Source organism: Vespa velutina, chromosome 1 (assembly GCF_912470025.1).
Source record: "Vespa velutina chromosome 1, iVesVel2.1, whole genome shotgun sequence".
Lineage (NCBI taxonomy): Eukaryota > Metazoa > Arthropoda > Insecta > Hymenoptera > Vespidae > Vespa > Vespa velutina.
In genome coordinates this window covers 17,661,511-17,674,010 of record NC_062188.1, presented here as the reverse complement: position 1 = coordinate 17,674,010, position 12,500 = coordinate 17,661,511, and the positions used below count along the sequence as shown (strand labels likewise).

Here is a 12,500-nt window from a genome sequence, read left to right as displayed (position 1 = left end):
TTCATTTTAATCAGGATCGACTGAAATAGCTGATGAATTAAACGAATAAATGAGTAAGAGAGAAAGAGAGAGAGACAAAAAACAAAAGGAAAAGGTAAAGAGATAGAGATAGAGAAAGAAAGAGAGAGAGAGAGAAAGAGAGAGAACCATGCACAGTCAGAATGTTCAAAAAACTGCCACTCCCCCGACAGGGATTTTCAATTTCGTTCATAAATCCATAATAGAGGACTCGATGTTGGCTTGGTGCTTGGAATAAAAGCGTGTTCTATAAAGGTACACGAAACACGAAGAATTCATCGATCGCGTACATCGACGAAAATCCAACCCGGGCGCATTCCCTTCCTCGATTATATATTCCAAACGCTTATTTCGACCGAAAATGAAAAGGTTTTAAAGTAAAATAAAATAAAAAAAATAAAAATAAATAAATAAATAAATAAATAAAATGAAATAAAAAGAAAAAAGAAATAAAACAAAACAAGAAAAAGAAAAATTGAAATAAAACAGAAAGAACGACAAACGGCGATATATATATATATATATATACACATAGGGAAAGAGAGAGAGAGAGAAAGAGAGAGTAAAAAAAATAAAGTTTTAAGCGTGCACGTTTGTCCCAGGGCAAAGTATAACGTTAAACGACGAGGCATCTCGCATAAATACCTTCGTGAAAGCCTGAATGCCGATAGCAAACAAAAAATCTCTTTCTCTCTCTCTCTCCCTCTCTTTCTGTCTGTCTCTCTCTCTCTCTCTCTCTCTCTCTCTCTTCCTCTCTTTCCGAACGCAACGCCGCTGGCCACCGGCCGCGAACGGTTTATAGTGGAAAATCAATTGGGTTAATTGAGAGGGAGTCGGCGTGCAGAGCTTTTTTTTAATTTCTACCCTCTGCTAACGGCGCAACTCCGATCGTATCCCTGCCCTCCCTTTGCTCACTTCAGCGCACCCCAACCCCTTCCTCCAAACTCAGCCATCCGTCCGTCCATCCGTCCGTCCGTCCGTCCATCCGTCCATCCGTCTATCCATCCGCCCGTCCTTCCGTCCGTCCGTCCGTTCGTCCGTTCGTCCATCCGTTCTCATCCCAGTCCTCGACGAGCCAGTTCCACTCCTCACCCTTCCCTCCACCAACCTTCCTTCCTCCTTCCTTCCTATCCCCTGACGTCCCTTATCCTGCGCATCTCTCCCAAATACACGCTAGGAATGCGGGATTGGATGGGCAACGAGCTGGACATGTTTATCGACATTCTGAAATGCCGTACGGTCGTTTTTGGGCATCCCGCCATCCGAAGCTACGTTTACACAGCAACGATCAATTAGACTAGAATGCGCACACGCGGCTATTATTTTCGAAACAGATAGGACGAAAAATTGAAACACACCGAATCGTGGCTTCGCGCTGCTCGAATTTCTCTCTCTCCCCCCCTCTCTCTCTCTCTCTCTCTCTCTCTTTCTATATTTCTCTTTTTTTATTTCTTTTTTTCGTTCACTTTTCGTCTCCCCTTTTTTCGACAATTTTTTTCCCGTCCCATACAAAGTACGGATTTTCATAGGACGTTACACTACGAGCCACGATTTTGGAATTAAAGGTACCACCAAAGTTACCTTTTACGTGCTCTTTATTTTCTTTCACAAGCAAATTAGCTGTTTAACGTTATGCCATCCTACAATTACCACAGGGAGAACTCGAGAGGGAGAGAGAGAAAGAGAGAGAGAAAGAGAGAGAGAGAGAGAGAGAGAGAGAGAAAGAGAGAGAGAGAGAAAAAGAGAAAAAAGGAATAGTATGTACTTGTATTAACGAAAAGAATTTAAATAAATCACGCGAGCTGATTTCCTTTTTTTCTTTTCTCTTTTCTTCTTTTTTTTTCTTTTTCGTCGAATTCGCTATGTCGTCTAAAAAATTCCTTTTGCGGTAGACGGATCTCGGGAGTTGAGGAAACTTCAAATATAAAGAGAGAAAGAGAGAAAGAGAAAGATGTATATATATATATACATACATACATACATATATATATATATATATATATATATATATATATATATAGAGAGAGAGAGAGAGAGAGAGAGAGAGAAAGAGAGATAGAGAGAAAGGTCTTCAACGTTGTAGTAACGAAATGGTCGAAATAGTGGTAGAGGGTTGGTTACTCGGCTCTTTCCCGAAACGCGGCAAGCAGAAAATTACGTCCGTCGCGCGCTTTGGACGTTGCCCCCACCTCTTCTTCACTCCTTCCTCTTTCGTGGTGTTGCTGACTCTTCTCTCTCGAATAATGTTCAAGGTATGCGTAAGTGCGGCCAAAGAGAAAGAGAGAGAGAGAGAGAGAGAGAGAGAGAGCTTCCCCGTACCTCGCGACGCTTTCATCCTAAAATGTAGTGTTTGAGAACTTCCAAAAGCGTTTTCCCACGAATCACTAATTAGAATCGAAAGGAGTGAGAATGGGATACAGAGGGAAGAGACTGAGGAGTGTATATGTTTCTCTCCTCGTATCCATTTGTCATTCATTCGTTAATTAACGTTTCGAACGTTTAATGCGACTAGGACTAACAACGGACGGCAATAATGTGAACGAGCTCTTGAAAGTCGATCAAATTAATTTCCGAAAGTATTTCCTTTATTCCATTGACGTCCAATCGAGAATATATTATATGATAATTATTTTCGTTTCGATTGTGCGATAAAAAAAAAAAAAAAAAAAAGAAAAAAAAAAAAAAAAAAATAAAGAAAAGAAGAAGTAAAGGAAATAATGGAGAAAGAAAATAAAGAAAAGAAAAAAACAAAAAACAAAAAATAAAGAATAAGGAAAGAAGAAACAGTGATCGATTTGAAACAATAATTTTCATTTTCCCAAATGATCCTTTCGTTTTTGCTTGTTTTTCTTTTTATAAATAAATAATACATATATATATATATATATCTCCATTGAAACAGAAACATTACCATATATATTCCATTGAAACAGAAACAAATAATATTGTTTTACAGTAAGCTTTTCCTTTTCATCCCTTTTATTATCGGCGTAATACGCTTTCTCCATTCCTCCATTTTCCCCTCGTTCTGTGTTACACACCTCCCACCCTACTCTATATCTCCGCGTCGAACGGAAGCACGGAATGAATCGTACTTTGATTTATTAACAGGGATGATAGGAGGGAGCCAGAGAGACAGAGAGAGACAGAGAGAGAGAAAGAGAGAGAGAGAGAGAGAGAGAAAGAGGGTGAAGAGAGTGGACGCAGAAACGTGGGCTTCGCGAGAGCGGGCACGATTGTTCGCGAATCGCTTTAATAATTTAGCTGTTGATTAAACGCGCCCGGGGTTCATTTTTACGCGTGATTTATTCCACTGTAAAGCTCTCGACGTCCTTCGTTTTCGAACGAATGGACGTTCCTCGGATTTCTCAATATCGCTTATCGCTCTTTCTCTCGTAAATTCTCACCCTATCCATTTCTCTTTCTCTCTCTCTCTCTGTCTGTCTCTCTCTCTCTCTTTCTCTTTATATATATCCTTTCCTTTTTATCCTTTTCTTTCTCTCGCGTAAGAGGCGACGCAATTACGCGTGTTTTTCTTCCTTTCGCTCGAGATAATATTGTCTCCGGACCCTTAAAATACACGGCGAGCCAGCCCGTTATGCGAAAGTTCCTTCCTTCGAGCTACAAGGGAAAAGAGGTTCCCGTTACTCTTCCTCCCACCCACTCTTTCTCTCTGTCTCACTTTCTCTCTTCTTCTTCTTCTTCTTCTTCTTCCTTTTCTTCTTTCTCTTTTCCTTTTCCTTCATTCTTTTTTCTTCTTCTACTTTTTCTTCTACTTCTACTTCGTCTTCGTCGACTCCTCTCTACCGTTTTCCCTATTTCCTTCTATTTTTATTTATTTTTCCTTGAACGAACCGCGAGAAAACGTACGGAAGCATCGAACCGCTTTTATCCCTCCACAAAATTAAGGAAGTTGCGCGCGGCTCACGCGAAATTCGACGAATACCATGGTCTCGCGTGTAATATATACGTGGGTGGACGAGAAACGAAACGAAACGAAACAAACAAAAAATAAAAATAAAAAAGAAATTAAAAAAGTAAAATAAATAAAGGAAAAAAAAAAAAAAAAAAAGAAAGGAAAAGAGAGAACGGAGAGTTCACAGTAACAACAAGAATGAATTAAAAGGGGAAAATAAATAAAAAAGGAAAAAAAAAGTAAATAAAAATAAATAAATAAATAAACAAACAAATCGATGACCGAACGAATAAAGAAAAATTGAAGAAAGGGGAGGAAATAAAAAAATTAGAAAAAAAAAAAAGAAAAAAAGAAAACAAAAAGAGAGAGAGAGAGAAAAGAACAAAACAAACAAATACAATAGAAAAAAAAAGGACCATAAGATCTATCCATTATATTAATAGCGTATTATTAAAGGATTAATGGTGGGTGGGTGGTGGTGGTAGTGGGGGGGGGGAGAACTTATTGGTTTCAAAGGAGGGGGCAAAAACGGGTTCATAAAAAATAAACGGGGTAAAAAGGTCAATAATAGACATTTCAGCCACTATATATATAAATATATATATAAATATATATTTATATACATATATATATATATATAAATATGTTTGTTTTTACGTATGTACGTGGATAGATAAATAAGTTTCAATATAACACTCACCACTTTGAGTTTCGCCTGGATCTCACGAAGTTTTCTCCTCGCTAGGACCTGTATGTGCGAGGAGACCTGCTTTCGTGTTCTCGTCTTACCGGTCCTTAATTTGATATAACGGGCGATCAGCTCGTTCCGACCTGCAACAGAAAAGAAGAAGGAACGTGTTACATACATATTGATCACGTCTATAGGTATATATATATATATATATATATATATACTCGATCGTATATTCACAATCGATTAACCACGTCGATCTTTCTCAACTTTTACATTCGAAGATGTGTAGATTGTTGCGAACAAAAAAAATGAAACGTGGACAATACATATTTCGTTGGAAAATAAAATGATGATGATGATGATGATGATGATGATGATGATAATGACGATGATGATAATGATGATGATGATAATGATGATGATGTCTTTTCTATCCTTCGATTTCTTTTTACGTATATGTATATTCTTTTTTATGTTTTTTTTTCATGCTTCACCATGAACTATTTTTGAACCCTATTAAGATAGATACTTTCTATTCTAATATATGTGTGTGCGTACTCATATATATATATATATATATATATATATATATATATATATAAGATAATTATAACTCGAATATAAACGGTCCGACAGATGGTCTGCGCATCTTAGCTTAAGGGTCAAGGAGCCAATCGAGATTTTACGTGAGTTTCAACAGAACCCTTTCCATTCGCATCGGGGTCTGCTTTAACTCTTCGTTCTCGATCTCAGATAGTCTCACGTTCGTCTTTCCGTTACGTTGAAGAACTTCTATCGTCGCGATAAATTGGATCTAACTCGGAGTAATATCCAGATGACCGTGCGAAAACAAACGAGGAGAAGAATGAAAGAGAAAGACAGAGACAGAGCGAAAGAGAAAGATAGAATGAGAGAGAGAGAGAGAGAGAGAGAGAGAGAGAAAGAAAGAGAGAGTAAGAGATTAGATTCCTTAGAAACTTTGAAATTTTCTTTCTCTTATTCATAACGATGGAAAACAGAGAGAGAATAGTATTTGAATTATTTGAATAATACATTTCTAATTTTGTTTTATTAATCCATATCGTTGCAACACCTCTTCTAAACATTAACTTTTTATCGTACAATTTCGTTTCGCGGATAAAATCGTAATCGCAAAACTTTGCAACCATCTCGAAGAAGGAAGAAAAAAAAAAAATAACACGATTCGATTTCTAGGAAAAGGAATTGCATTTGCATACATGGAACATGTCTCGCGTGAGTCCTGTAATAAACGCGTAATGCCTTAGGAAAAAGAAAAAAAAAAAAAAAAAAAAAAAACGGGAAGAGGACGAAAAAAAGGTGAAAAAAGAAAAGAAAAGAAAAAAAAAAAATAAAAAGAAGTAAAAAAGAGAGAAAAAGTAGAAAAAAAAAGGAGCAGAAGGAAAACGATGTTAGATCGTGCATGCAAAAGAGCACCCAACGTAAAAAGTACCTGCAGAGGAAGGTTGAAAAGAGAAGGAGATAGAGATAGAGATAGAGATAGAGAGAGAAAAAGAGAGAAAGAAAGAGAAAGAGAGAAAGAGAGAGAGAGAGAGAGAGAGAGAGACACGCTTTTAATCGGCGTAGTTGGGTAAACACGAAATACTCGGCCGACAACGAGCACGGATTTAAAGAGCATACACAAGAGAGGGTAGAGGGGTTGGTTGGCAAAGGCTAAAGGGGTGAGAGAAACAGAGAAAGAGAGAGAGAGAAAGAGAAGAGAGAGGGGAGAGAAAGACAGGACAGAGAGAGAGAGAGAAAGGTACACGTACACTCAAATTAATTCGAGCACTGCATTCGAGTTTTCAGTGGGTCGCGAAACGCATGGTAGAACATGCCCGATGCTGTCCGTTTGTTCCACTCGTAGCTACGATTATAAATGAAGAGAAATAAAACATGGCTCACCGCGATTAAATGCGAGAGAGCTCGCACGAGACCAGAACGAGAATGAGGATATTAACGTTGGTGAACGCGCACGATTGTTCCACGGGCGAATAGAAACGATGGAACTATGAAAGTTAAGAGATCATCGAGTAGGGAATCTTTATAAAGAAGAATGGCCCATTATGAAAATAATTTATATTATCCGTAGATTTACGAAATAAAATAATCATTATTCTTTTTTGTTCTTAATGATAATCAAACGATTAAGAATTTTTATAAATTTGGAGATACGACGAAAAAAAAAAAGAAGGAATATATATATATATATATATATATCGTTAAATTATAGTTAATCGATTGAAAAATTATTCTCTCAATCGTTGTTCTTAAATATAATCGATCGATTATAATCAGTGTTTATGATATATATATGTAATATTATTAGAGGATGAGTAAAAAAAATTAAAAGGAACATTATTTCTTAATTAATCGATTTTAATTGTTCTCAAAGAAAATAATTTTCAAACTAAGAGACAAATAAGAAAACGACGGATGATCGGAGAAATCTAAGATTTCGTGGAATCCCGATATAAGGGTTACTATGAGAGATTCAATGATAATAACGTGGAAAAGAGGTTTAGATGGCGTTACCAGAAGAGAAAGGTGGTTGGTGTGCAAGGGGTCGAAGAGAAGCCGAAGCATCGGGAGGAAAATATTCGAGATTCCAGGCGAACCGCGTGATGACTCAATTTTGCAAAGACCTTTAAATGGCTCGCTATGAACCGCGCGCCATTGCTGAGCGCGCGTTCCTTCTCTGTTTTTGAAGGCCGAACATTCTTCGATGGAGCTCGGTTACGATAGTTCGAAATAGCTTGGATACAATACTGGATACAAAGGACTCTTTTACGTTACCTCTCTTTCGTATTTTCTCTTTATATCTCGAAAAATTCAACAAATTTAAATAGGTCAACTCAACACACATTGCTCGACAAATTCTTTCTCATTCTACTTTTTTTTTTTTTTTCTTTCCTTTTTAATTTCTTCTTTCATTCTTTCTTTCCTTTCATTTTTCTCAAAGACAATTATATTTAAATTAAATCGAAAGATATTAATTTAATTTAATTTAATTTAATTTAATTGTACGGAAATACATTTGAATCGTTTCGTTGTACATTAAAATTGAAGATCGATCGATCGATGGTGATATATGCAGATAATATGTATAGAGATCGATCAACGTCGTTGAAGATCTACATAGTATATCTTCGTAGATTACTTCTGTGTATCTACGTATGCGTACTACCAACGATGATCGGATAGGGACCTCTGAATGTGCACGATGCGACGCGACGAGCAATCAACGTAAATCACTTGCCTGATGCTCAATTTAACAAGAAGGGCCATTATGATCGTGGACTCGAAGTAACGAGCACTGGGCACGGTCTTTCCCTTGCTCTCTGTCTGTCTCTCTGTCTCTCTCTCTCTCTCTCTCTCTCTCTCTCTCTCTCTCTCTCTCTCTCTCTCTGTTTCCTCTTTCTATTGTTCCCTTCAGTAACGAAAGATACAAATAATATATGCAAGAATAAGACATTGACCGTAGTAAGTAAGTAACTACATTTCGTTATCCTACAAATTAAATCAAGAATTACTAAGAATTTTCATTGAAATAATTTCTCAATGAAATTCGACTGTTTAATTCGACGATATCGTTTGAATTAAAACGATATCGTCCAAAATCATGACAAATATTATTTTTCATAATTTGATAATTGACACTATCAGATGACCTTGACGATTATATTGCTTACGTTGACACAAACAGAAGGGTCTCGCTTTTGACATATCGAGAACGCGGAATTGTGCGCGAATGGTCCTTCTGAATACATCGGGACCTCACCGCGAAGCATCGCCACTAATGGATGGTTCACAAACAGTGCCTCATCCCGGTCCTCCAGGTCTCGAAGTGCGTTTAAGCTCGTTTAGTCAATTAGCAAATATACGGTCGAGCGGTTAGGTTCGAGTTAAGGGATGACCACTCGAAAAGCGGGCCTAAAGCTTTCCCTCCCTACCTCTTCTCCCTCTCTCTCTCTCTCTCTCTCTCTCTTGCTATCCTGCCTGTTACTATTCGCTCGGGAAGACACTTCAAAGACCTATCAAATCCTACCACTTGAGATCTATTTCGGATCGATTTAACCATCTACTTGATTTACCTTCGTTTCTCTTATCCTCCCTTTCTATATATATATATATATATATATATATATATATATATATATATATATATATATATTATGTGCGTATGTTCGTTTAATTATAAATAATACAAATAAATTTTGTTAAAAAGATCAGATCCGTTTTATCGCAGTAATACCCTCGTCATTGACAAAAGACTTATAGCTCTCTAGTATAAAGAGAATTTGTTAGAACGGATCTGAAAGAAAACGAGAGGAGTCTTTTCTTTTCTCTTCTTTTCTTTCTTTTTTCTTTTTTTTTCTTTTTTCTTTTTTTTTTTTTTTCCCTCCATTCTTTTCTTTTCTTTCGATTAGGGCGGACGTAAAACGACGTGACTTTCAGCCGTGAAAAGAGGATAGAAGTCGATAAGTGTCCTTGCGCCGGAAGGAGCATCTTCGAATCTTGACACGCTTAGCCCTCCTCCGAAAAGTATCCCCTCTCCTTTACTACACCCCTAACCTTCTTCACCCTTCTCTCTCTCTCTCTCTCTCTCTCTCTCTCTCTCTCTCTCTTTCTTTCAGTTTCCAAAGTAACATCAGGCAGCGAACCCTCGCTCCTCCTTCTACTCTTTCTCTTCCTTCTCCTTCTCTTCCTCCTCCTCCTCCTCCTCCTCCTCTTCTTCTTCTTCTTCTTCTTCTTATCGTCCCAGGGCGCCATTCCATCCATCTTCCTTTCTTTCCATTTTCTTCTCTGCTACGCTACTAGGTAGGTAGATATGTACCTACCAGTACCCACCATCACCAACACCATCAACACCGACGCTACTACTACTACTACTATTACTACTACTACTATTACTATTACTACTACTACTACCACTAACACAAAACGTAGACCAGAAGCAGTAACGTCATAGTAGCAGTAGTACTAGTCGTCGTCGTTGTCGTTGTCGTCGTCGTCGTCGTCGTCGTCGTCGTCGACGTCGTCGTCGTCGTCGTCGTCGTCGTCGTCGTAGTCGTAGTCGGCGTCGTATCGTCGCTGACATTCGTACCAACACGAACGCGATCGTGCGACCGTGGGCACACCATATCATATCCTCCGCCAAGCTCTACCCACCCTTTGCCCTTCTCTACCCTCCCGCAGACGGTCCCTTTCCGGGATCCCGGCCGTCCCACCTCCTCTCTCCGTTCGCCTCGTGCTCCGTTCACTAATTGCACATTCTTCGCATAGTTTCGCCACCCTCTGAGCCACCCTACCACCTCCACCATCTCCTCCTATTCCTCCCCCAAACCCCATACTCCTACCATCCCTCCGACCCCCTTCCTACGAACGAAGGGAGAAGGGAGAGAACGAAAAGGGGCATTGCAAGCCCTCGACACGCAACCCTCATTCTCTCTCTTTCTCTCTCTCTCTCTTTCTCTCCCTCTCTATTTCTCTCTTACTTCAACCGACTACACCGACAAACTATCTCTACCGTTCTCTTCTCTCTTCTCTCTCTTTTTCTACTACCTTCTCCTCTATCTTCCCTCTCTGTCTCCCGACACACGACCAACTCGCTCGCAGTTATAGGTATCTACACATACACTTTAGCACTTTCACGTTTCTCTCGTCTTTCACGTCCCTTGCTAGAACCTTCTCCTAACGCGTAACTCTGTCCTCTTCCCTATCCTCCCAACCACCCACCCACCCACCCTTTTCTCCTTCTTTTCTTCTTTCCTGCTCTCTCGCTTACCGGTTTACTTCTTTTACTCGTACTCATCGTCACCGACATCCTCCGATCGTTCTCCTTCTTTTTCTTTTTCCCTCTCTTCCTCCTCCTACACCTTCTATTACGCGAAAGGTACAGACGAGAAAGTCTTCTATTCGTTTTAAAACGACCTATGTACTCGTAAAGGCGAACACGAATAGTGAGTTTGATCATAAGGGAGAATACGTTTCTCTATCTTCTTTGAAATATTCAAAATTGGGCCAAATTATGTCTATCTGTCTCTCTCTCTCTCTCTTTCTTTCTCTCTCTTTCTCTCTTTTTCTTTCTGCATATGCATAGATATGTCGGCTCTGAGTTCAACTCCTCCGTATATCTATGAAGAAAAATTCGAGAAAATATGCTCTTCAATTGTTCCTTACGATGATCCCTCCTCTATGACTTATCAGTAATAAAATAATATAGTTTTGGAATTTTTCAAAGTGTTTTCGAGAAAAAAAAAAGAAAAGAAAAGAAAAAGAAAAAGAAAAAAAGAAAGAAAGAAAACAAAAGAAAAGAATAAAGAAAAAACTTTCGAAGAGAACTTATTATTTTTCAAGATGAAAAATAAATTCTAACAATTTCTATGACAATATCGTAAATGTCTTTCAATATCGCAAAGGCGAATCGGGTACATCGAAATATAACTATGTACATATGTATCTATGTACGTGTGTACATCTCTATATGTGCGTGTGTATATATATATATATATACATATATACATATATATACCGATCGATCCCATTTCCCGAATAGAAAAATCATTCGTCTTTCGGAAATGGTTTGGGCTCGCAAATCGGCTCCCTTTACGATCTACCATTTCGTCGATCTTGCTCTCGTTTCAGACTAGACGTCGACGAGAACGATAAAGACGACGGTACTCGTATAAACGTCGTTGCACATACATTTAAAGTTTATTAAAATGGTTAAGAAACAATGAAATAAAGGAAAGAGAGATCGTGACGATCGGATTTGTCATATTTCTTTCGCAAAACAATATTTATTCATTCTTCCAATAAAATTCAATTGTATTATTATATATTCCGGTCGATCAATAAACAACAAAAGTATTGTCGGAAAACATAGTATTTTATACATAAATAAATAACGTAGTATATCATAAAATATTATTGTTATATATATACCGATCGCGTTTACTAGTATAGGATATTGATAGATAAATAATGTCCCAATTCTTTTTTCTCTTTTTTTTTTTTTTTATTATTATTTTAGATGTAAATAAATAAAAAAAAAAAAAAAAAGACACCATAATATACTTATGAAATGGTATTGTATTGAATTGCATTTTATTACGTGAATTAATATAATATTGCCAATTAGATTGATGATTAATTTTCAACAAATGAAAAGTCTTCGATTAAAAGAGAGAAAAAAAGAAAAGATGAAAGAAGAGAAAAAGAAAAAAAAATATTATTGAATACAGTCATGTTTATTTACATACCTATATAAAAGAATCTTGAAAATTTCCACGTTATTTATTGATCAATTTAATATTATCCATGTGAAGCTGTGCAATAGTGTGGGTAGATATTTTTCCCTCCTCCCCAAAAAAGAACAAAAAAAAAAAAGAAAATAAAAAAAAAAAAAGAAAAATAGAAATAAATAAACAAGAAGAAAGAAGAAAGGAACAAAGAAAAAAGAAAAGAAGAAGAAGAAGAAGAAGAAGAAGAAGAAGAAAGAAGATAAAGAAGAAAAAAAAAGGCAAAAAGTTATCCGTCCGAAGCATTGAACAAAATTTCTATTAGAATCTCCTTCGATTGATATTATCGTAATGGTAACGATCTCCTTAACCTTTTCGAACCTTTCAGGCACAACATTTGTAAGCGTTAGCAATCGTAAAATCCTTCGTATCATTCGAAAAGTATCTATCGATGAGAGATCGTTCGTATATAGAAGGGGGTATGAAAGAGAGAGAGAAAGAGCGAGAGAGAGAGAGAGAGAGAGAGAGAGAGAGAGAGAGAAAGAGAGAGAGAGAGAGGAGAAAGTAGGCTCGTAAAAGGCGCTCATAAAACGAAAAGGGATTAAAGCGG

The 12,500-nt window shown here is 37.5% G+C and overlaps 1 protein-coding gene across 4 annotated transcripts in view; it reads right to left on the bottom strand.

Moving 5' to 3' along the window:
* LOC124953057 (protein scalloped) overlaps window positions 1-12,500 on the bottom strand; it is a 181,875-nt gene that overhangs the window by 7,284 nt on the left and 162,091 nt on the right. For all 4 annotated transcript variants that reach the window (XM_047503918.1, XM_047503908.1, XM_047503936.1 and 1 more), the window contains one exon: window positions 4,635-4,765. In XM_047503918.1, coding sequence (XP_047359874.1) covers window positions 4,635-4,765 — 131 coding nt within the window. The remainder of the gene's footprint in view (window positions 1-4,634; window positions 4,766-12,500) is intronic.